This window comes from Microcebus murinus, chromosome 13 (genome assembly GCF_040939455.1).
Source record: "Microcebus murinus isolate Inina chromosome 13, M.murinus_Inina_mat1.0, whole genome shotgun sequence".
Lineage (NCBI taxonomy): Eukaryota > Metazoa > Chordata > Mammalia > Primates > Cheirogaleidae > Microcebus > Microcebus murinus.
In genome coordinates, this window is record NC_134116.1 from 61330322 (window position 1) to 61353447 (window position 23126).

The following is a 23126-nucleotide window of genomic DNA, read 5'->3' on the forward strand; positions in this document are numbered from 1 at the left end:
TCGAGATTAAACTTTCCTTTTTCAAAATTTATTCATTAATTTTTAGTTCACACTGACTATACTGGAAAATAGAATGGTTCCATGTTTTAAAATTACCATATAGGATCTTTAAGTCTCAAGATTAGCCACTTTAAAAATCCCTGAAGCCTATTTAATTTTCAGTTGCAATGCAATATTCATAATTCATTTATATAAATTCTCAGCTTATCAAAACTTAGAGTCACCAAAAGCTAAGCCAGAAAATATGCCCAACTTTCCTTTTCGTAAAACAAATGTTCCTGTGTCCCTTAGCGTATTATATTTTTCGTTCCCTTACTTCCATAAAGAGTCCGGTGGGATCTGCACAACTTGTTTTAGATGGAGGACCAGGCAGCAGCTCACACTTACTTCAGTGGTGGATGCATATTAAATATGATTTGAAATCTTGGGGGGGCCCAGTCTTCAGTCCCTCTGATCCTGGACTTAAATTTAATCTCCTGTACTACGCTCATACTGGATTCAAAGTCTTCTCGGACACGCTCTTCATTGACAACCTGCGTAGTACATAAGAAGATTTAGGAACAACTGAAATAAGCCTATTTCGAGAATTTAAATAAAAGAACATTCAAGAGTGTTTCCAATATTAAAAATTTACCATGAAAAAATAAAACTGTGTCCAACTGAACTAAAGGACGTGGCAAGAGCTCACCATGTCTCTAAAGCCACGTGCAGAACTGCTTCTACCAACACCCAGCTGAGATAGCTTTGCTTAGTAGTTTCAGTTCCTTTGTTTCTGTACTTTGAATTTACTGTAAGTAGGTCACTTTGACCTGGAATACATTCATAAATGGCAGGAGCCCATAGATGCTGCCAACAAGCAGCACTGTTGTTGTTAATCTTCCCCAGAAAGAGCTCTGTGAAGACCATTCCCTTGCTTTTAACTATTCTGCAGCTGCCCTCTGCACCACTATACTTTCCTACTGTCATTTTAAAGTCCACACTTCTCAAATTAGCATTCTGTGATCACCATAATTCGGTCACTATCATTCAAGTCTTATTTCCAGGAAGATCAATCTCCCACACACAAATACACACAAAATGTGTTCTTTAACCACACCAAGCCCCTCTGCTCAATAGCACCCACCGTGCACCCACTTTTGCTGCAGTCTCCCTTTGCCAAGAACACTCTCTGCCTCACTTTTCTACCTGCCACAGTTCTGGCCAGCGTAATACTTAGCTCAAGTTCTGAGATCTCCAATCAGCCTTCCCAATAAGACAAGAACTTTTATTTGAGGAATATGAGTCCTTCTAAATGATCAGGCCCAGAGAGGCATTAAAATGAGACAGCAGTCACATCCTATTTCCTCTCTTTGAACTATGCATTCATCTCTTGAAACTGCTTGCTAGTGCCACAAGGAGCTATAAATTAACCTAATAATGCCACACTGCACTGGACACTGTAATCCACCCCTTATAGCTTAACAATGTATAGCTGATCATTAATCAACATTAATTCTATAAAGCAAAGAGAATTCTTGACAAACAACTTTGTATCAGCCCACTCCCTGATCCCCCTTTTTGTTTTTAAAAATTTGCTTTGTGGCCAAGCACCAGGAGGACATGGCGGCTCACTCCTGTAATCCTGGCACTTTGGGAGGCCGAGGCGGGAGGCCAAGGTGGGAAGACTGCTTGAGGCCAGGAATTCAAGATCAGTCTGAGCAAAAGTGAGACCTTGTCTCCACAAAAAATAGAAAAATATTAGCCAGGTGTGGTGGTCCCAGCTATTAGGGAAGCTGAGGCAGAAGGATCATTAAAGCCCAGGAGGGTTTGAGGTTGCAGTGAGCTATGATGATGCCATTGCACTCTAACCTGGGTGACAGAGTAAGATCCTGTTTCAAAAAAAAAAAAGAAAGAAGACAAAAAAAAAAAAAAAGCCCTGCTTGCAACAAAGGCTAAATGGAGCTCATATTCTAGGTTACTTGGGTCGGAGTCTTGTGGGCAGCTGTCCTCACTTTGGTAAACTCCTTAAATTATATATTGTGCCTCTTTTTTTCTTTTTTAGGTCACCACTAAGTTCCACTGAAAAAAAATTAAACACTCCCTGCCCTGTACTTCGCGTGCTTTTTTTGCAATTCTTATTTTAGCCTTTGTCACAAAGTTCTCTACCCCCAGTGGGCTGCATGCTCCCAGAGGAAGTGAGTCCTACAAGGGAACCAGCACGCACTTTCCAACCAGGCAGCCTGGGGCAGGGCTCCTGCGTTACCACCAATAGCCCTGCCAGGGGCTGGCCCATCACGTCACAAACAGCAACAGCATCTACCTAACAGGATACTTGTAGGGATTAAATTATGAACAGTCCCTGGTACATAGTAAGCCCTCAACACAAGCCTGTTCCATCATTCGAGTCTCTCCCAACACCCTGGAACCATATAAGGAAACAAATATTTTAAGCAAACAGGGCAGGCAAAATGAGAATTTAGGAACTTTTGATTCAAGTTCAATTTCTTTTGATACTTACTATTGAGCTGGCTGCGTTCAGGGCCCCCGCCAGCTGGTAATTAACTCCCGACAGCATCCAGCATTTGCGGAATGCTCGGTACAACTCTCTGGCTAACAGCTCAGCAGAATTGAAGTCTGCCTCATAAGTGACACTGAATGTAAGAGATGCAAAAAACAAAAAACTATATTCATAAAGAGCATGGTCAGGGTCTTCCTCTGGTTTTCAACTGTCCTTCCCATCCCCAAAACTCAGAGGAGGCTGTCGTATAAGACCAAGCATCAATCACTACCAGGTATCCTACTCAACACGATTCCTCTGTGCTCAATAAATCTTTTATTGATTGAGGGTACTAAGACTTGGAGGTAGGGTGAAAAGAGCACTGTGTTTAGAGTCGGAAGGCCTTCATTCAAGCCCCACTTCTGCTACTGAACAGCACTGTGTCCTAAGGTACAGGCTGTGTGAGTCTCCTTTTCTGTATCTATAAAATGGAGTTTAAAACTGCATGCACAAGGCCGGGCGCGGTGGCTCACGCCTGTAATCCTAGCACTTTGGGAGGCCGAGGCGGGCGGATTGCTCAAGGTCAGGAGTTCGAAACCAGCCTGAGCGAGACCCCGTCTCTACCAAAAATAGAAATAAATTAATTGACCAACTAAAAAATATATATACAAAAAATTAGCCGGGCATGGTGGCGCATGCCTGTAGTCCCAGCTACTCGGGAGGCTGAGGCAGCAGGATTGCTGAGCCCCGGAGATTGAGGTTGCTGTGAGCCAGGCTGACGCCACGGCACTCACTCTAGCCTGGGCAACAAAGTGAGACTCTGTCTCAAAAAAAAAAAAAAAAAAAATGCATGCACAAAACTTGCCCCGTCTGTCCATGAGGATTAAATGAGAATGTATACAAATGTCTTTTATGCACTATAAAATACTGTAGAAACTTTGGGGGTGATTGTTTCATTTCTGGGTGGTAATTCCCTAGATCCATGGGAACAAATCATTGGGACTGGATGCATTTGGCTCAAAATGTCAAGGCCTATTGTTCACTGTGCTTCGGAGGTGACAGCCCAGGGGTCTCTGTGTGGGAGCACACAGAAGACAGATACCTCTTAGAGGAGCTGCAGGAACACCTACAGGTTTCTGTGATATCGTTAAACTCTCCAAGTTCTGTGGGAAAATAAAACAGTAATGAGATCTTTCGGTCTGATTCACTTCACCATAGCCAATTTTATAAGAACATTTCAGAAATAGCCAATTATTCATTTATCTCCATGCTTTAGGTTCTTTTGAGTTTCTATTATAAACTACAGATACTAACCAAAGATAGAATTTCACCTGAAGTCTGACCAAGTATAATTGAGAAAGCAATATCTGCTTTTTCATTCAGTTCTACAAGTGATATGAGAGATTAACTATCGAGACATTTGAAACAAGAGCATCTTTTTTTTTTTTATGTCAGGGATATAATCTGACCTTGGGAGAAGTTTCTTCGCATGCCACCGTGGCGTGGTGTTGCAGTGAGGCGTGTTAGTATGTACGTGCAGAGGGAAGTGGGGAGGCAGCCAGTTGTATCCAACAAGCTTCCAAGTCTTACCTAAAATAACAAATTCATCAAAGTCACATTTGCAGGTCTCTTTCACAGCATCATCGCAAGCAGGTGTTTCGGCCACTGGGCTGACCTGTAACACAGCACAACCTGCAAAAAGGGAAGGAGGTTTTCACCAACAAGAAGAAAAAGAAAAACTGCACAACCACCTGCAACATCCAGCTATATAGATATTGGGAAATGTAAAGGGCTAAAAGTTTACTTTCAAAGAATTAAACATTTCGGCTTCTAAATTTAAAAATGCAGGGAACTGTCTTTGTGCGTCCTTCTTACATTCACTACGATGCATAAAAGGAATGATCGGTATATGGGGGTTTATAATAATAATCTACCTACTTTTAGATATGTTTGAAAATTTCTATAATACAAACCTTAAGAAAATGAAAGGGGAGAAAACAATCTTATCTTCATAGTGAGGCAAAGAGTATAGGAGACATAAATGTGATACTGGGTTGAATAGTTCTCCCCCAAAATTCATGTCCACCCAGAATGCACGAATATGACCTTCTTTGGAAATAGGGTCTTTGCAGATGTATCAAGTTAAGATGAGGTCATACCGGATTTGGGTGGGCCCTAAATCCAGTAAGATTGGTGTCATAACAAGAGAGAAATTTTGATACAAAGACAGAGACACACAGAAAGAATGTCACATGAAGAGAGAGATCACAGTGATGTGTCTACAAGCCACGTGATGCTAGTGATTGCTTGAAACTACCTGAAGCTAGGAAAGAGGCATGAAACAGATTCTCCCCCGGAGCTTCCAGAAGGAACCAAACCTCCCAACAACTTAATTTCTAACTTCTGCCAAGAGTTTAAGTCCAGCCTGGGCAACACAGCAAGACCCTGTCTCTAACTAAAAAAAAAATTAATAAATGAATAATGTAAAAACTGTGGCAACATGAAAAAATGGATATGAAATACTATTAATATAATCACACAAATATAATAATACTATTAATATAATTACATAAATATAATTATATAATTAGTATGAATATAATGTCACACAACTTTCATTTGAATAAACACAGGAAAGAAACACACAGAAATGAATACAGTTGTTCAGGGACATAGTCTAGCCCATAGGTCACACCAAAGTTGTGTGAATCGTCCTGACTTTAAAACCACACTGCTCCTAGGCCGGGCGCGGTGGCTCACACCTGTAATCCTAGCACTCTGGGAAGGCTGAGGCGGGCAGATTGCTCAAGGTCAGGAGTTCAAAACCAGCCTGAGCGAGACCCCATCTCTACTAAAAAATAGAAAGAAATTAATTGACCAACTAAAAATATATATACAAAAAAAAAATTAGCCGGATATGGTGGTGCATGCCTGTAGTACCAGCAACTTGGGAGGCTGAGGCAGGAGGATCGCTTGAGCCCAGGAGTTTGAGGTTGCTGTGAGCCAGGCTGACGCCACGCCACTCACTCTAGCCTGGGAAACAAAGTGAGACTCTGTCTCAAAAAAAAAAAAAAAAAAACCCACACTGCTCCATTCTACCTGGGGGACTACAGCACTGATTACAAGCTCCAGCTTCAGTAATGCTCTGGGTGAGATGGGATGTCACCCATCATCTCTGTTTCTTACTCTCTTTTGGCCATGATCCACAGGGACAGACAGGTGACTTAGTACAAGCACAATAATATATTTCACTGATAAAAAAAATTTTTTAGGAAACATTGCTCGCCCTAAGTAAGATGCACTGTAATGCTTTCTATCCTATTTCTGTCTTTTATTTGTATGTTTGTTTGTTTTTTGTTTTGATGCTTTCAGGACCAACCTGTAGTTTGAAGAACAACAACTTAGCCCATGGAAGAACATCAATCACCACAAATGTCACAAGAGAGATACTTAATAAAAGATAAATATTTTTATTGGGCAGGCAGAAATATTCTTAAATTTCATTTAACACATTCATGCTTCTTAAAGTTTTACCTAAACATCAGTTTCTACCCAACCACTTAACAAATATTTCTAAAATACCTATTTCAGACAAGGCACTATGCTAAACGCAAATACAAACAATTTCTCATCTATCCGAGAGTTTAAAATTTCACAAAGGAGTTGAGATACACACGTAACCACAAAAAAAGCACAGCTGCTCACCACGGGCTGTGCACGGCATGACCCGAGGAAGAGTGACGCACATACCGTGTTTCCCCAAAAATAAGACACATTCTTATATTTATTTTTCCTCAAGAAGACATCCGAGGGCTTATTTTCAGGGGATGTGTTATTTTCCTCTCAAAGCCTCAGCTTGCAGCACACATAGGATGGCCGGGACATGACAGGGGGAGCCGACCTTGTTGGTGGGGCTGCCTGCACCTTTCCGGTCACCTCTGGGATAGTAGCTGTCACGATGGGGCAGATGAGAAGGGCTGCTTGTCTTCTTTACCTCTCCGCGACAAAATGCACGGGTTGTGCAGATACACCGCGTAGCCACGCCCATCACTAGGTCTTATTTTTGGGGTAGGGCTTATATTGTGCAAATGTTTAGAAATCCTGCTAGGGCTTATTTTATGGGTAGGTCTTATTTTGGGGGAAACACGGTAGACAACAGTGGAGCATCTGGGGCACGACTTGTGTCTCATTCCACACACATGCTGCTGCTGCCCGGTGATGGTTCCAGATTTGCCCTGAGGAGCATGTCACAGTGCCAGTAGCAGGAGACTGCTTTCAAAGGACGGGAAGGGTGGAGGACCTGATGTGCAGTTCCTGGGGAAACACACATTCCAGGGGAGCCTCCCCAAAGTAAGGGGAGGGAGGCAGGTGACGCACGCCTACCTGGTGACACACCGCACCGGGCACTTGCCTCTGTCTACAAGTCATCCCACAAGGCTTCCCTGGCCCCTGCTGCAGAGCGTTTGCCCCCTGAGGGAAGGGGCCTATCCCACGCACTGGCTGTTCCCAGCACCTAGCACACTACAGGTTCACTGTTTGTTGAATGAATGACAGAGGACTACTTGGAAAAGGACAGAATCTAAGAGGAGCTAGGAGAATGCTATGCATCAGAAAACAAAGGAAGAAGACGACATTGGCCACTTTTTTTTCTTTTCAGTGAAAAAGAAAAGCAGGATGAAGTCCAAGAAAATAACAAAACAGGATCTGACAACTGGATGGAGCAGAATAACTAACCCCAAGGCAAGATGGCAGGGATGCTGAGGATCATATAGGTTACGCAAGAAGTTTTAGATAAAGGATTGAAAGACATATAGTTGTCCCTCCTTATCTGAAGTTTCGTTTTGCACAGTTTCAGTTACCTACAGTCAATTGTGGTCCAAAAATATTATATGGAAAATTTCAGAAAACAATTCATAAGTTTTCAATTGCACACTGTCCAAGTAACGTGATGAAATCTCACGCTGTCCTGCCCTGTCCTGCCCAGGACATGAATCATCCCTTTGTCCAGCACATCCGTGCTGCAAACGCTGCCCTCTCGTGAGTCACTCAGTAGCCACGTTCATCATCAGATTGAGAAAACATGGCATATACAGAGTTCAGTATTATCTGACATCGCAGGCATCCACTGGGGGTCTTGGAACGTGTCCCCCCTCAGATAAGGGGGGGAGCACTGTACCTCAGTATTTGACAGAAGACAGGAGGTGTGTGGGGAACATACAACACCAAGTGTTCTCATTTTTGCCCAACTTACCTTCACAGTCACTGTCTGAAGAAGTGGCTGACCCAGATTCTTGCTTTATGCTTGTATCAAAGGTCACTTCAGAGTCAGCTTGATCAATTCCACGTGACCCACTAGCTTCTTCTTTACTCCAGTTCTCTGTGTGCTGTTCGCTCAGGATGTTACATTTGATTTTTTCCATTGCTGATATAATCATATCTGCAACATAAAAGTGGGCATTTTCCTACAGGAAAAAAAAAAAAGATCAATTAAAATACAAGCCTAAGCAACTTTTTTTTTCATGGAAAGTGTATCAGATTTGAAAAATCAAGAAGCCCTATTTAAGTGAAGTTAATGCATATACATATAAATGTTCACTTAACTGAGTTATCATAGGGTCACCATATGACTTATAAGCCATGGAGACATATAACCAACAGACAACTCAAGCTGAATTTCTTGTAATAGAAAACCCTAGGCTGATGGTAGCCCAACGGCAGACATCATTCATCAATCACGGAAAACATTCCACCTGAGTACAGATCCTCCCTTGAACCCTTCTCAGCTTAGTGCTCCTGGCAGTGCCTACCAATTAAATGCTGAAATAAAACCTGTTTGATATGCCTCATATTAAGGTGAAGTTTCCAGGTTAAAATCAGAACAGCACTATCTAAAGGATTAAGAATCTCTGCAGTTTAAAAAAAAAAATAAAAAAGAAGGGAGCATTCACCTTTTCTACATCGACAGGCAGCTCTAATGCCTCCAGTGAGAAGGAATTCAAAGAAATGGTTTTTCCACTGACTTGAACAGCACCTGCCAAAATAGCAAGTTATTAAAAATGGAGAAAAGCTTAAAGATTATCTAGCAAAACACAAAAATTCTAGGGAAGACTTTTAGATACTGTTTTTTTAAAAAACTAGCACAACTGTAGAATAAATTAAGATGACAGAAGGAGAAAGATCTTTCTGATGTGAAGTCTTATGGAGACTGTCTTAATGACAACTATTTCTAGGAAAGGCTACGGCAGTAACTTAGCAGTACCCTGCGGGGCAGGGGCAGGGGACACCAAAGAGGCCAAGAGGGTAGAAAGAGAGGTGGGTTCATGGGAAATACCTACAGGAGATGGGGAAGGGTGACAAGGAACAGTCCAGAAGCAAGGCCACAGAATTTTGAGAATACTTCTCCAACTCATTGCTCCAAGTCGTTGAAACTGACCCCATTGCAATTGACTTCCTGCCTACAGAAACAAAATCCATCTGACACAGGTCAGCATAGCTTCTCTAAAACAGTCTTCCTCCAGTCAAAGCCAAGAAGAAACTACAGAAGGGACATGCTGCAGACTGATCCATTCCTGCACCCTTAGCTGCTCCATTACTGGCAATGACCACCATCGAAACAAACAGCAACTCTATCACGTGATTTCTTATTGCAGCATTTAAAGGGGAAAAAAAGTCCACGAATGCCGTAAGAGCTCAGTTGTCCAACCCTGCTAAATTAGAACAAAATGTTGCAAATGTCCTGGTGGTTACACATCTCTCAGGGTGACAGAGTGGCAAGCAGGGTCACTTAAATCTCTTGCTACATGTTCAAGAGAGTGGTGGTTACATGGAAAACTTCAAATTTCTTAGCTTCAGAAGCCATCTGGGTTGGCAAATTTTTTTCTGTAAAGGACTAGACAGTAAATATTGGAGGATTTGAGGACATACAGTTATCTGTTGCAACTATCCTAATTCTGCCACTGTCGTGACCTATAGACAAAATAGAATTTTATTTATAAAAACAGGAAGCTGGCAGGAGCTGGCCTGCAGATCATAGTCTGCAGACCCTGAGTATAGAGGAAAAAGCACAGAGAAGAATTCAACAGAGTGGATTCCAGTTCCAGCTCTCCATTCACCAGCTGGGCCCTTGTCATAATTTTCTCAGCCTTTAAATTGGGATAATTACCTCTTAGGACATTAAGAAGATAGGAAATGTGAAAGTGCTTTGTAAATATGTAGATCCTGCAGAAAACAAAAGGAACTGTGGAATTTTTTCCTATAGCCTCAGGAAATGCTTACAGACCAGGTGGTCTTTCCCCTGCCCTATTTTCTAGAAAAGGAAAATTTTAGTGCCATTTGAGATGCAGCAGTCACAGAAACATCCTGTCTTAGTGGGCAGCGCCTATTTGCCCCATGGCTGCCCCCACAGCAAAGAACGAACAAACCAGATCACCCGGGGACTCTCCTTCTTAATCCTATGGAATGAATCCCCTTACCAAGTTTAAGAGAGATTCTCAAAACACTGAGTGGATTTTAAAGGCGCCGAGAAGAACTGCTGGGAGTCCTTGTCTTTGGACAAAAGGGGCTGGGGTGCCTGTTTTCTTTCTGGGGAAAAAGACAAAGCTATGGGATAATTTTAAATTGTATCACTGTACTTGATACAAAAAAAGATTTCAGGCAGGTGAACTAGGCCCCAAAGATCATCTTCCGTTTATAAGTTGCCACCGAGGTGGTCTGCCACTGAGACAGCTTTCTTCTAGGAGAGGACCTAGTAGGAGACTGACCTCTTGCTTAGCCACCACTAAATCTGCAAGTCGCTCTCTATCCTGAAAGCTAAAAAATAGGAAAAAAAAAAAAAATACGCCTGTAATCAGTCCTCTCAGTTTGCTCCAATTTGGTTCTTATTTCAAAATTAGCCATTGAAAGATTGTCCAAAATCTGCTGTTCTTGAGCTAAGAATAATACATAAAAGGTTGTCATCATCTATGATTTCTCAAACATTTCCAATAAATAAACCCCATATTTTAGGTAAGAGGGAAGATGAGGTCCTGCTAGAGAGAAATAAATACATAAATACACATACAGACAAACAGGTAGGCAGCTTTTTAAATCATTTTGAAAAAAACTCCATTGATTATTTGGACCAGAGTTCCAATAGAAATATAAATCAATAATGACAAGTATTAATATAACATAATGAATATTTTAAAATAAACATGCCACAAATTGTAATATAACAACAACAATGGCTAGTTTATTGACCCTTGAGTGGCACTCTTGCATTGGTTATGTCATTTTAGGAATGTTAGTATTTTAGGAGTATGTACATTACCTCATACCAATGAGAACCCTTGTTTTAATAAAAAGAGTTTTTTTAATAGTCTTTGAGGAGATCTGTAGTTATTATTTTTAAATCTTACTATTTCCCCATCACACTCTGTACAGGTAAATATAACAGGTGTAGCAAGTTCATCACCCACATAAGTACAGGCATGAAACGGAGCCCTCTCTGACTGTCTGGAAACACCTTCCACCACCCAACTGAGTTGAGAACGCTTCTGATGCTCTCCCTTGCAGACAGTTTAATGAGCTGTAATTTCCTGAAGGCAGACACCAACTCAAAGATGGCACAAGGCATTGATTATTCACTATGTTGAGCTAAAAAAATGACATTCCCCTCCAGTCTAAGGAGAAAGCAAATGCTTGATTTCACCTTCTGTGATCACCCAGGTGGCTAGGCTGATGACAGTATTAATGAGCTAATGCACTGGCTTCTGGTTAAAGTGGAAACCCAGGAACTTTTCTGCCATGGGGTGGTCAATAAGGCAGGCTTTAGGCCAAGGCAAAGCAAGCTCATGCACAGATAGGAACAAGGGAAGTCACCGACTAAAGTTACCTTCATCAGCAGAAGCCGTCAGATGGGAAGGGTCAAAAAAAGCACTGTCAACCTCAGGATATGGGGACGTGGCCAAAATCTTCGAGCTTTTGAGCAGAGATGCCAGGTGAGAGAGCCCTGGGAGCACCAGCCATTCTTCAGTTGAGGTCGAAGACAAGTCACTCTTTTCACTTAAGCCCTGGGCAGAGGCAATGCCAGCGGGGTCTGCAGTATCCTCAGACAATGCTGTCTCTGCCAGGGAGTCCCCAATGGCCAGGGGTGAAGGACTCAAGGGAGAGGCGGTATCCGCCACAAAGTGCTTCCTGATGGTCCCCACCGCTGGCACTCTGGAGGCCAAATCCTGCAGTTCTTGCTGCACACACTGAGGGTTAATCCAGGCAGCTTTGTGCCTTGTGAGCCTGATGTCTAGTTGGCAAGGGGGCTGGTCAGGCTCCAGGAGGCTGGGCAAACCGAGAATGTTGCTAGAGTCATCGCCAATCCCTGCCCAGGGGTCCACGGGAGAATCCCGCCGGCTGGTAGACTGTGACACCATCTCTCCAGGCTTGGGGCTGCTTCAGATTTGTTCAGAACAGATAGAAGGAGCTCTCAGATGGCTGCCATACTAGCTGATTGGGACCTTGACCTCACCACATGGCCAGCCGGGGCTCTGGAGAGCTTCTCTGCAATGAATGAGCAAGAACCATTCAAAACAAATAAGTGTTCAATCAGAGTTTGATTCCAAATTATTTAACAAAGGCAAAAATCAAAAAAATTAAAAAGTCTGTACTTGCCTCTATCCAACACAGTAAATTCCACTTGGATTTACAAGTAAAAAAAAGAAAATCAGCCGTAAAACTAGCAGCTTGACACTGGGATAGGAAACATTTCCCAAAGCATAAAAATAATTGAAGAAGCCACAAAGGATCAACTGATAAATCACTTAAAATGTAAAACATACATGCATTGAAATTATTCCAGTAAAATTACATGTCATATCCCAAATGAGAATACTATCTGGAAGACACATTTTCATATTTTCTAATCTTTATTTAGTTTGTTCTTGTATTTCAACAAAGTAGGCAAAATGGCATATATTATAAAACAGGGTGAAGATTCATAGCACTAAAAACTTTGCTTCATGTAACTTATATTAGGTTAATACTAATTTATATTATAATAGCAATATAAATTTGTTATTAGCTTATAATATTAATATTTAAGGAACACACTATGAATCTAGAGTCCATCTTTAAAATGGTCCACTCACTTTTAAGCTCAGATTTTAGCTTAGTAAATGATGATTCAAATGTTGAGAGCTACACCAATGACAAGCCCTCTTGTCACTAAAATTACAGGCCTAGGAAATGTTTCTCTTTACTGTTCTCTCATTGCCCATTGCGTCATGAAGCAACCTTCAACAGCAAAAGCAAGTCCAGCCAGGGGAAAGCCTGGTGACAGAATCAGTGCGTCTAAGCAAGTTTAGCCAAAATGAAAGGTGCCGTAGCACACACACAATGGTGAACGTGAGACACTGGGACCAATTCCAGGGCTGTAAATACCATCACTCTGTATGCAGATGACACCCACACGTATATCTCTATTCTTGACCTCCCCCTGAACTCCAAGCTAATATAGTTTATCGCCTATTTGACATTTGTCCAGTGGGCCCTGCAACCTGATATGTCCAAAACAGACACTGATTTGCCCCCAAACCTGCTCCTCCCCTGCTTGTTGTCCCCATTTCAGGAAACACGTCTCCCGGTTAGTTGCTCAACCCTAAAACATAGGAGTCACTTCTGAGTCTTGCTTTCCCCCAGCTCTCCAGCTTCAGTCCACCAGCGAGTCTACAGCTATAGCTGCCACCCTGGTCCGAGTCACCTTCTTCTCCCACCTGCACGTCCAGCCATGGTTTCCCAGTGGGAAACTTTTACTGCTTTTACTCTCACCTGCTTATAATCAACAGGTATTCAGGGAGATTTCTTATAAACCTAAGTCAGACCATGTCATTCCCCCAATCAAAATTCCCTGAAGGCTTCCCATCACATCTGGATTAAAATGCAAACTCCTTACCTTGTCCTTAAGGCCTGACATGATCTTGTCCCTGCAAACCTCTCTCACTCGTCTTCACCCAGCCACACAGCAAGCTCTTGAACCCTGGGAGCTCTGTCCTCCCTTAGGGCTACGATTCTGGGTTTCCTCTTCCCGAGCTGATCTTCCCCCAAATGCTCACACATGCATGCCTTGATTTGTAAGTTACTTCCCCAAAGAAGTCTTTCCTCACCACCTTTCTTAAGGTAGTTCCCCTGTCACTCCGCAGCACGTCACCCTGGTTAGTTTTCATCACTGTGGTGCTCACTTCCAGATACTTTTTAGCTCCTTACTATCGTTCTCCTCCCCACCCCCACTCCCACCCCCACCCCCACCTGCCTGTAAGCTCCAGGAGAGCGGGGCTTGTCTGTTCACTGCCAGGTCACATCCCCCAAACCTGGAGTCGCATGTGGGGCTCAATAGATGTCTATGGACTGAATGAATGAATTCAACAGAGTGGAATAAAGTCAAGAGCTAGAGAAAAACCTTCTATTACTGGGGTAGAATTATAATATTCACACAGGGATAGAAGAGAATCCATGTAAGAATATGGAATTTTTCTCACCCAGTCTTACAGTGACAAGATATAAGTTTAAAGAGACCAAAAGAAGAAACATATGGAAATTGCTCATAAAAATCCTTGAGTTTTCTTGATTTGGGGGCCACATATTCCAGGTCATATCTTTTGGACTACTAAAGATCATATATAATAAATACACAGAGTTTACCCTTGTACAACATGGGTTGAACTGCACAGATCCACTTACTCACAGATTTCCTCCCATCCCCGAGACAGCAAGACCAACCCTCCTCCTCCTCCTCCTCACCCTACTCAGTGGGAAGAGGACAAAGATTGAGACTTTATTGTGATATACTTCCACTTAATGAATATGTTAAATATATAACATACATTAAATATATTTTCTCTTATGATCTTAATATTTTCTTTCCTCTAGTTAACTTTAATGTAAGAATACAGTATATAAATATCATACAAAATATGAGTTAATCGTATCATGTTATCAGTAAGGCTTGTAGTTAACAGTAGACTATTAGTAGTGTTAAGTTCAGGGGAAATCAAAAGTTAAATGCAGATGTTTCGCTGCACAGGGGGTCAGCATCCCAGTCCCGACATTGTTCAAGGGTCAACTGTGTTTGTGTATGTATTTGTATATAATGTATATTGTTTTCAGGATTTATATCATAGCCTTTGTATACAACATATGTAAAAATGCATATATAAATGTATATAACAAATATATAAATAAATGCAGCCTGAAAACATTACAAAAAGCCCCAAATCACCATTCACAAAATATTACAGGATACAGCTCGCTATGTTAACTGCCACTCACTATCCCAAAGTGTTTCATCTTCCTTCTTCTGACTTCAAATCCCACCTGTGCACAAATTTCTCTTTCTCACACATCTTTTCCACTCCAATAATTTTGGATTTTATAGTTACAAAAGGAAACCATGACTTTGTTTTTATAAAATGCCAAAAACACAGAAGCCTGGAGTAAAAAGTAAAGAGCTCTCATGGCCCTAAGCCCCGCCAACCCTACACTTCATTCTCAGAAATAACACTGTTAACTATTTTTCTCCTTCCAGAGCTTTATCTGTAGATTAACATATGTCAGATCAGAAGATATGTTTTATTTTTTTATATACACACAGAACCATATTGGACACATTCCATAACTTACCTTTTTCTCACCACAGCATGTTAATACATTCTTCTAAATTGTCTCATCACTTTCTATAAATGTATCATACTCCACTTAGATGCACTGATAGAAATGTTTAGTTTTGCATTATAAAGTATACATAAATGAACCTCTTTGTTCAAGTCATTTTTAATTGACTTTACTAGTCCCTTTCTCTTACTAGTTCCAATCTTCGTGTGGGTCCACAGTTCATGATAACCTCAATATTTCCAAGACAATAAAGCTATATAAGTCACTGTTTATTCTCAATTTTCTATAAATCATATGTCTCTTGTGTGGGGGGAAGGTGATGATAGATGTGAAACCACATGAAAAATATACACTCTCAGATGGTAAGCAATAGTGATCCCAGTGTTCTTTTTTTTTTTTTTTTTTTTTTTTTTGAGACAGAGTCTCACTTTGTTGCCCAGGCTAGAGTGAGTGCCATGGCGTCAGCCTGGCTCACAGCAACCTCAATCTCCGGGGCTCAGCGATCCTACTGCCTCAGCCTCCCAAGTAGCTGGGACTACAGGCATGCGCCACCATGCCCGGCTAATTTTTTGTATATATATTTTTAGTTGGTCAATTAATTTATTTCTATTTTTTGGTAGAGACGGGGTCTCGCTCAGGCTGGTATCGAACTCCTGACCTTGAGCAATCCGCCCACCTCGGCCTCCCAAAGTGCTAGGATTACAGGCGTGAGCCACCACGCCCGGCCCCAGTGTTCTTTTTAAATAGATTAAAGTCAACAGTTCAAAGAGAATAATGTTATTTGTGAGACTCCCATATAAAGAAGTGACCTAAATGCATTGAGCAAAAATAGACTTCCTTATAAAAAGCAATTTTCAGAGGCAGGTGCTTGCTCCACTTCCTTCTAGAAAGGTGTTGTTGCTTCATGCGAATAACGAGCAGGTGCTGGCTTTGCCAAGTTATGAATTCAAAACGTTTAGAGACACAACAGGCCCATATAGATTCAAAACCACGTCTAAGGTCACAGCTGGGCAATGTCAGAGAGAGAACAAAAAGCCAGGCTGGACACTCACGGGGGATCATGAATTTCTCTGAGAGGTAGGCTGACACAGAGGAGAGGGCAATGTTGGAAACCATCAATGTCCAGGCCCTGAAGACAGAGGTCTCTATTTTTTTTATCTTTAAGGCAGCAAGTATTTCACGAGGTACCATCATACAATTGCTGGACGTGTTGCCGGTTGCCATATTGCTAGTAGTCTGTTAGTTACTCAATTAAGAAATATGTATTGAGATCTACCCATGTCTGTTTTTGTTTTGGTGGCACTGGAGTAACATAAAACTGGTGATGAAAATAAGCTTCCTATGCTCTGGTGGAAGGAAGATAGTGAATAGATAAATGCACATTCAATGCATTTCAGGGACTGACAGGTAGAAGGAAATGTGGGTCTAAGCAATGTTTAGCATCTTCTCAACATACTTCCCTCTGTCATAAAGGAGGTCCTTTGAATCAGAGCTGCTTAGGTATAAAAGATAAAATCAATAGATATTGAGTCTCAAAGCTTAAATTGCTACTGAGACTTTCCAACTGGGATCAAAGGGTGAGCACAAGCACATATATGTTACTAGTTAACATACACGCAGCAGCAAAGGCCTTGGACAAAGGAGCGACTCCAGGGCTCCCCCAGCCAAGTCATTCTGCATCAGAGTCAGTGGGCCCATCAAGAATGACTGCAATGCTAACCCACCACAGGGACACAGCATTGACTGCAAAGATGCAACTTTTGCAAGAGGGGACAGATGCCTCAGTTGAGCATGAGTCACCGTGACCTCGACAATGACCTCACAAGTCTTTCAGACCATAAGCAGCCAGCACTTTGAGGGCAAAGCAGCTCCTAATACCCACAATAGTCTTAAAGTTACTCCACAAATAGGTACAAGGACATCAGATTTAGGATTTAGATTTTCTTCACCCCAACACTATCTACTCATAGAATACATAGCTGGGGGTATTAGAGCAAAGATCTTAAATGTTACCTTCTCCATAAGGCCTCCCTGGTAACTCTATGAAAGAGGGCAACTGCCTCTCTCCAACAGTTCCTGTCCCTTTTCCCAGCGATATTCCTCTCCTTAACACCAATCTCCATTTTATTTAATCTCTATGACTCGCACCTACTAAAATGTAAAATTTTTAAAGAATTTATTTTGGACATTGCTTTGTCCCCAGAACTCAGAATGGAGGCAATAAGAGATGCTCATTAAATATATTCTTTGAGCTTATGAATGAAAGAATGAATGAACTAACAAACAACACTTAAGTATGACTATGTTGGTTATTTCTGTTGCCCAAGAAAGGAAGTCAAGAATGGATATCATCCTTTAGAAGAAATTAGAGATCATAACCTAAAATGTCCAACCATTTTCTTAAAATAAAGGATATTAGAGAATAGAAATCACAGACAGTCTAGGGTGAAAGGTAAAGTTCATTTTTGTCAATTTTATGGTACCTCACTAAGCATGCCCAGTAATAAGTGCAAGTGAGTAGAGAACAAATAACCTTTAAACACAGCATGTGAGCTGCTGGGTTAACATAGTTTCCCAGAATCTCTTCCCTTCTCAGGATCTACTTCCCTTCATGCTTCGACGTGAAGCAAAGATTCACATCCCCAAAGAGGCCGGCAGACTCTAACACTATTGCATATCAAACAGAAACCATGAAGATACCCAATAATTTCACTCCACGGCTTCTATAACAGTGTCCGGGAATGTCTATGAACAGCAATTTTCCTAAGGTCACACCTTTCATCAAAACACGTGCTAAACACTATGTCACAACAAAAGCAGCAGGAAGGACACAGTGCCATCCTGCACTGTTGGCCTCACATGGATTCCACTCTGACTGATTTGGCCTTCACCAGTGACCATGAATTTCCAAGGTTGCTGTCAGAAGAACATGAAAGCAACTGAGAGAAGTAAGTGGGATAAGATCAGGGAAAACCAGATACTTTGCCTAACAGAACTGCAGGGTTGCCCAAAACACCCAAATGACTAACTCCCTACAGTTACTGAGTATGTCACACTTCCTACTCTCAGTCTGTACAGTGATAATTTGCAACACTACAGATGTTATACCAATTTGAGAACTGAAATGGAGACCGTTAGGGACTTGCCTAAAGTCTCACCATTAGTAATTAGCAGAAGTAAGATAAAAACAAAAGTCTGACACCTGATCCAAAGTTTTTCCACCGGTATTCACATGTTCCACGTGGGCTGAAATTGGTAGGATATTTTCAATATCATTAGCAAAGTAATTTTAAGAATTTTCCTATCAGACTTTGCATAAAACGTAGGATTAAGAATCACATCACTATATTTGATTTCATGTCTCTGGAGTCATTCTCAAAATTTTATGATTACTCTTTTCCACTGGTATAAAACAAATCTTTGTACCATACAACTCCAGTATAAGAATATTTATCTATATACCTTACACATGTACGGCTATTCTAATTCATTATGTAATTATAAAGCATACATGAAAATAGCATTTTGTTCTTGTTTTCTAATGAATCATCTTGTTCCCTAACGGTATGTACCCTCCACTTTGGGAAGCACTGCTCAATTAATGTTCTACTTAAAAACCTTACACATAAAAAACAATAACAAAAAACAGAATTATACTGGACGTGATTAGATAACTAAGCAAGAGTTTGAAAAAATTTTAATACAGAAATTTACCCAAAGTAAGGGTAGGTATCTGCACATGAAAGATGGCTAGATTTCCAAGTCTGGGCAAAATGAAATGGGGAGGCAAGTTGGAAAATGGTCTGGCAGTTCCTTAAATGGTTAAACATACAGTTATGATTTGATCCAATAATTCTACTTTTGGATATATACCCAAGAGAAATGAGAACAATACGTTCACACAAAAACTTGTACACAAATGTCTATGGCAGCATTATTCATGATAGCCAAAAAGAGGAAACAACCCAAATGTCTATCAACTGATGAATGGATAAACTAAATTTACTGCATCCATACAATGGAACGTAACTCAGCCATAATTGGAAATGAAGTTCTGATTCCCACCGCAACATGGATGAGCGCTTAGCATTTAACGTGTTCAACATTATGCTAAGTGAAAGAAGCCAGACACAAAAGCATTTCACATTTATATTCATATGAAATGTCCAGAATGGGCAAATTCGCAGAGACAAAAAGTAGATTAGTCATTGCTCAGGGTAAGAGACGGGAATAAGTAACAGGTACCAGGTTTCTTCTGGAGGTGATGAAAATGCCCTAAAAACAACTGTGGTCACGGCAGCACATATCTACGAATACACTAAAAATCACTGACTTGTATACTTTAAATGGTTGAATTGTTTGGCATGTAAATTCTATCTTAATCTCAATAACATTGTTTTTAAAAAATGAAATGGGGAGAAGGGCCCATCTTCTTCAAAAGATCTAAGGTGACTACAGGAAGCTGGCATTTCCCAGACTATGAAATCAAAGGAACATGAGCTATGAGTCAGGCTGTGAGCAAAGATACTGAAAGGATAGGAGAAAGCTAAAAGGAGAAACAGAGAGTAGATAAAGGAAATACTGAATAAGTGTGTCTAAAATAGGTATGAAGAAGAAAGAGGAAGTAAAAGTGAAATTGCCATAATAGAACTATCTAGAAAAAGAAAATCAAGAGCTGGTGAAGACAACATTAGCACTATGCCTATCAGCAATTGGGCGCCTATTGTCAGATTTTACACTGAGGATGGCCTGGACTTACAGACAGGAAACAAGCTCAGAAAGGTTAAATATTGTGGTTATGTTTTAAGTGTCTATTTTTTAGAAATATATACAGATGTACTTAGAAATATTTGATGGAATTTCTTGAATTTGCTTTAAAATAATACCAGGGCAGGATATGGATGAAACACAGTTGGCCATGGTGATAATTGTTGAAGCTGGGAGAAGGGAGAAGGTTGTTTATGATACTATTCTTTCAAGTTTGAAATCTTCCATTAAAAAAAATCCCTTCCGGCCGGGCGCGGTGGCTCACGCCTGTAATCCTAGCTCTCTGGGAGGCCGAGGCGGGCGGATTGCTCGAGGTCGGGAGTTCAAAACCAGCCTGAGCAAGAGCGAGACCCCGTCTCTACTATAAATAGAAAGAAACTAATTGGCCAACTAATATATATAGAAAAAATTAGCCGGGCATGGTGGCGCATGCCTGTAGTCCCAGCTACTTGGGAGGCTGAGACAGAAGGATCGCTTGAGCCCAGAAGTCTGAGGTTGCTGTGAGCTAGGCTGACGCCACGGCACTCACTCTAGCCTAGGCAACAAAGTGAGACTCTGTCTCAAAAAAAAAAAAAAAAAAAATCCCTTCCAAGCTGGGCGTGGTGGCTCACGCCTATAATCCTAGCACTCTGGGAGGCTGAGACGGGAGGATTGCTCGAGGTCAGGAGTTTGAAACCACCCTGAGTGAGACCCCGTCTCTACTAAAAAATAGAAAGAAATTAATTGACCAACTAAAAATATATACAAAAAATTAGCCAGGCATGGTGGCGCATGCCTGTAGTCCCAGCTACTTGGGAGGCAGAGGCAGGAAGATCACTTGAGCCCAGGAGTTTGAGGTTGCTGTGAGCTAGGCTGACGCCACGGCACTCACTCTAGCCTGGGAAACAAAGTGAGACTCTGTCTCAAAAAAAAAAAAAAAAAAATCCCCTCCAAAAGCAAAAGTTTTCTTTAAAAACCTTCAACATTTGCTATGTCTGTCTCATGTGTCCCTAAGTTACCTCTCTGACCTCCTTCTCTACTACCTGGACACCTCTATATACCTCTACGGGTCTTTATTCAAATGTCACCTTTGGACTGAGACTTTTCCCATCATCTTTTAAAAAAACACATCCCTATAGGTAAATGCTATCTTCCTATGTGCTACCCTAGTTTTTTTCTATAGCCCTCATCTTCTGACATCATCTTCTTCATCAGTTCATAACTAACACTTACATAGCATTTACTTTGTGCTTGGCACAGTTCTAAATTTTCTACACGTGCACACACATTCATTTCCTTATCCCTTGATTAGGTCAGCATCCTTCAAGGTGTTTCAGATTAATTATTACCAACCTAGCCCAACCTCCAACAAAAATGAATTCTTTCAGTTTCTAAAGAACCACCACCAAAGGACAGCTGGAAGAAAAGAGGCAGGGTGAAAATTATTAAGAGTATCTTGATTAAGAAACAGTTGATATGTGAACAAAACCCACAACAATTCCAAGTGGTATTGTTTGGAAAAACAGAAAGCAAAAAATCTACCATCCTTATTTCACAGTATAATAGAAGATACTTGAAGTTAATAACGAATTATTTCTCCTGTACTAAGGCAAAGGCCAGCCTTCTTGCAACGTTGTTTTCAAATGACCAAAACACAGGAAGCCCAGGCTAAACTAATCTAGCCCTAATTGTGCAAGCACAGGGGTGAAGGGAAGATCCAAACATCTCTCCAATATATTAATATTCACCAAGTGTAGAGCAAATGGCCATGAACTTGGCAATGCCAACATGGACATGTTTACCTTTCAGAGGCTAAATCTCTACAAAACCAAGAGCCTAAACTAAGAATAAGGGAGGGAGGGAGGGAGGGAGGAAAAGTCAAACCAAAAAAACCCCAGATTTTTACATAGATCACAGGACAAATCAAATGTTTTGGCCATTGAGCTGTATTTTTAAAAAAAAACACCCTTAAAATATGCACATATAGAAGTGCAAGTCTCCTCCCAGATTTAAAGAGGCCATCCCAAAAAGTGTATTCTAAAAACAATGTTCAAATAGAGAGAGAGGAAATAGGGAAGTACCCTACATACACTCTGGGGACTCAGCTGTTTTCGAATCCACTACAGCTTGCTGGAATAAAACAATGTAGAAGAGGGTAAGTAGAAAAAATATCTCCACCTCCAATTTTCATCACCTAAAATCAACTAGGAAAAAGCACATGTTGACTATGAGTATTTTTCAAGGCTACCTGCCAAAGAAACCTTTCAGGTCTAATTTACATCCACTTCTCTTAATAAATGAAAAGCTAAGGATCATTGGAACTAAAGCACTTATTTATAAAAATGATTTTTCAACATGATTGTTGGGCAAAGCACATTGTGTACAGTTTATTTCACCTTCTACCCATTTGCCACTTTCCACCCTACTGATGACAAAAACACTTGAATCTGAAACAGTTTTTACACCCTGAGAAGTATTTTACTTTCACTGTTCATACGTTCCAGTAGAAACAAAGCATTCGTTCCACATGGAGTTATTATCACTATTTCATGAATCAGAGAACTGAGACCCAGAGAAAGGAAGCAAAGGTGATGACCACAAAGTCACTCAATGGTATGCTCAGAGTTCAAACCCTGGAACCTTGCTCCAGAGCCTCCAATCTCACTGTTCATGTCGCCTCTATGCATGGGATAAAACACAGTTCAGGAGTTAAAATACATACATACGTACAAACACACACACGAGACCCAGGCAAATATAATTTGTATGCCAATCTGAGAAAAATTACTTCTTAGCTGTGTGACCTTGAGCAAATCACTTAACCTCTCCATGCTTCAGTATCTTTACAGGATTGCTGTGAGAACAAAAAGAATTGTAACATGTGTATCTCAGTCTGGTGCACAACATTCTATGAAAGCTAGCTTTATTATCACCATCATCATTATTGCATAAAGATTTACAGTTCAGTATCAGACAGCATAATTAAGGAGACCTAGTTTAATGTCCCAACCTCTTAACTGAGTCATCCTTCAACTTCTTTGCATTAAAATGGGAAAACCAGTCAGAGATCTTACTGGGTATCACAAAAAGATGCAATATGACTAACAGGCACTAGGCATTACTAAAGTTGTAATTTCTGGAAGGCTGGACACACTTATCCAAGAAGAACTGCTTGAACTTTTACAGCAACACAACCGACCATGCTAATCTCTCCTTTCTGTACTAAAAATACAAATCTACATTTATTTTAGTACCAAAAGAAACTATT

The 23126-nt window shown here is 40.9% G+C and overlaps 1 protein-coding gene across 2 annotated transcripts in view; it reads right to left on the reverse strand.

Annotated features, from left to right (window-relative positions):
* Positions 1-23126, reverse strand: part of RUBCNL (rubicon like autophagy enhancer) — a 36685-nt gene that overhangs the window by 11897 nt on the left and 1662 nt on the right. For both annotated transcript variants that reach the window (XM_012782692.3, XM_076009431.1), the window contains exons 2-8: positions 11349-12007; positions 8425-8507; positions 7728-7938; positions 4067-4168; positions 3579-3639; positions 2498-2630; positions 388-533 (exon numbers count right to left, since the gene is read on the reverse strand). In XM_012782692.3, coding sequence (XP_012638146.2) covers positions 388-533; positions 2498-2630; positions 3579-3639; positions 4067-4168; positions 7728-7938; positions 8425-8507; positions 11349-11880 — 1268 coding nt within the window. In that variant the 5' untranslated portion in view covers positions 11881-12007. The remainder of the gene's footprint in view (positions 1-387; positions 534-2497; positions 2631-3578; positions 3640-4066; positions 4169-7727; positions 7939-8424; positions 8508-11348; positions 12008-23126) is intronic.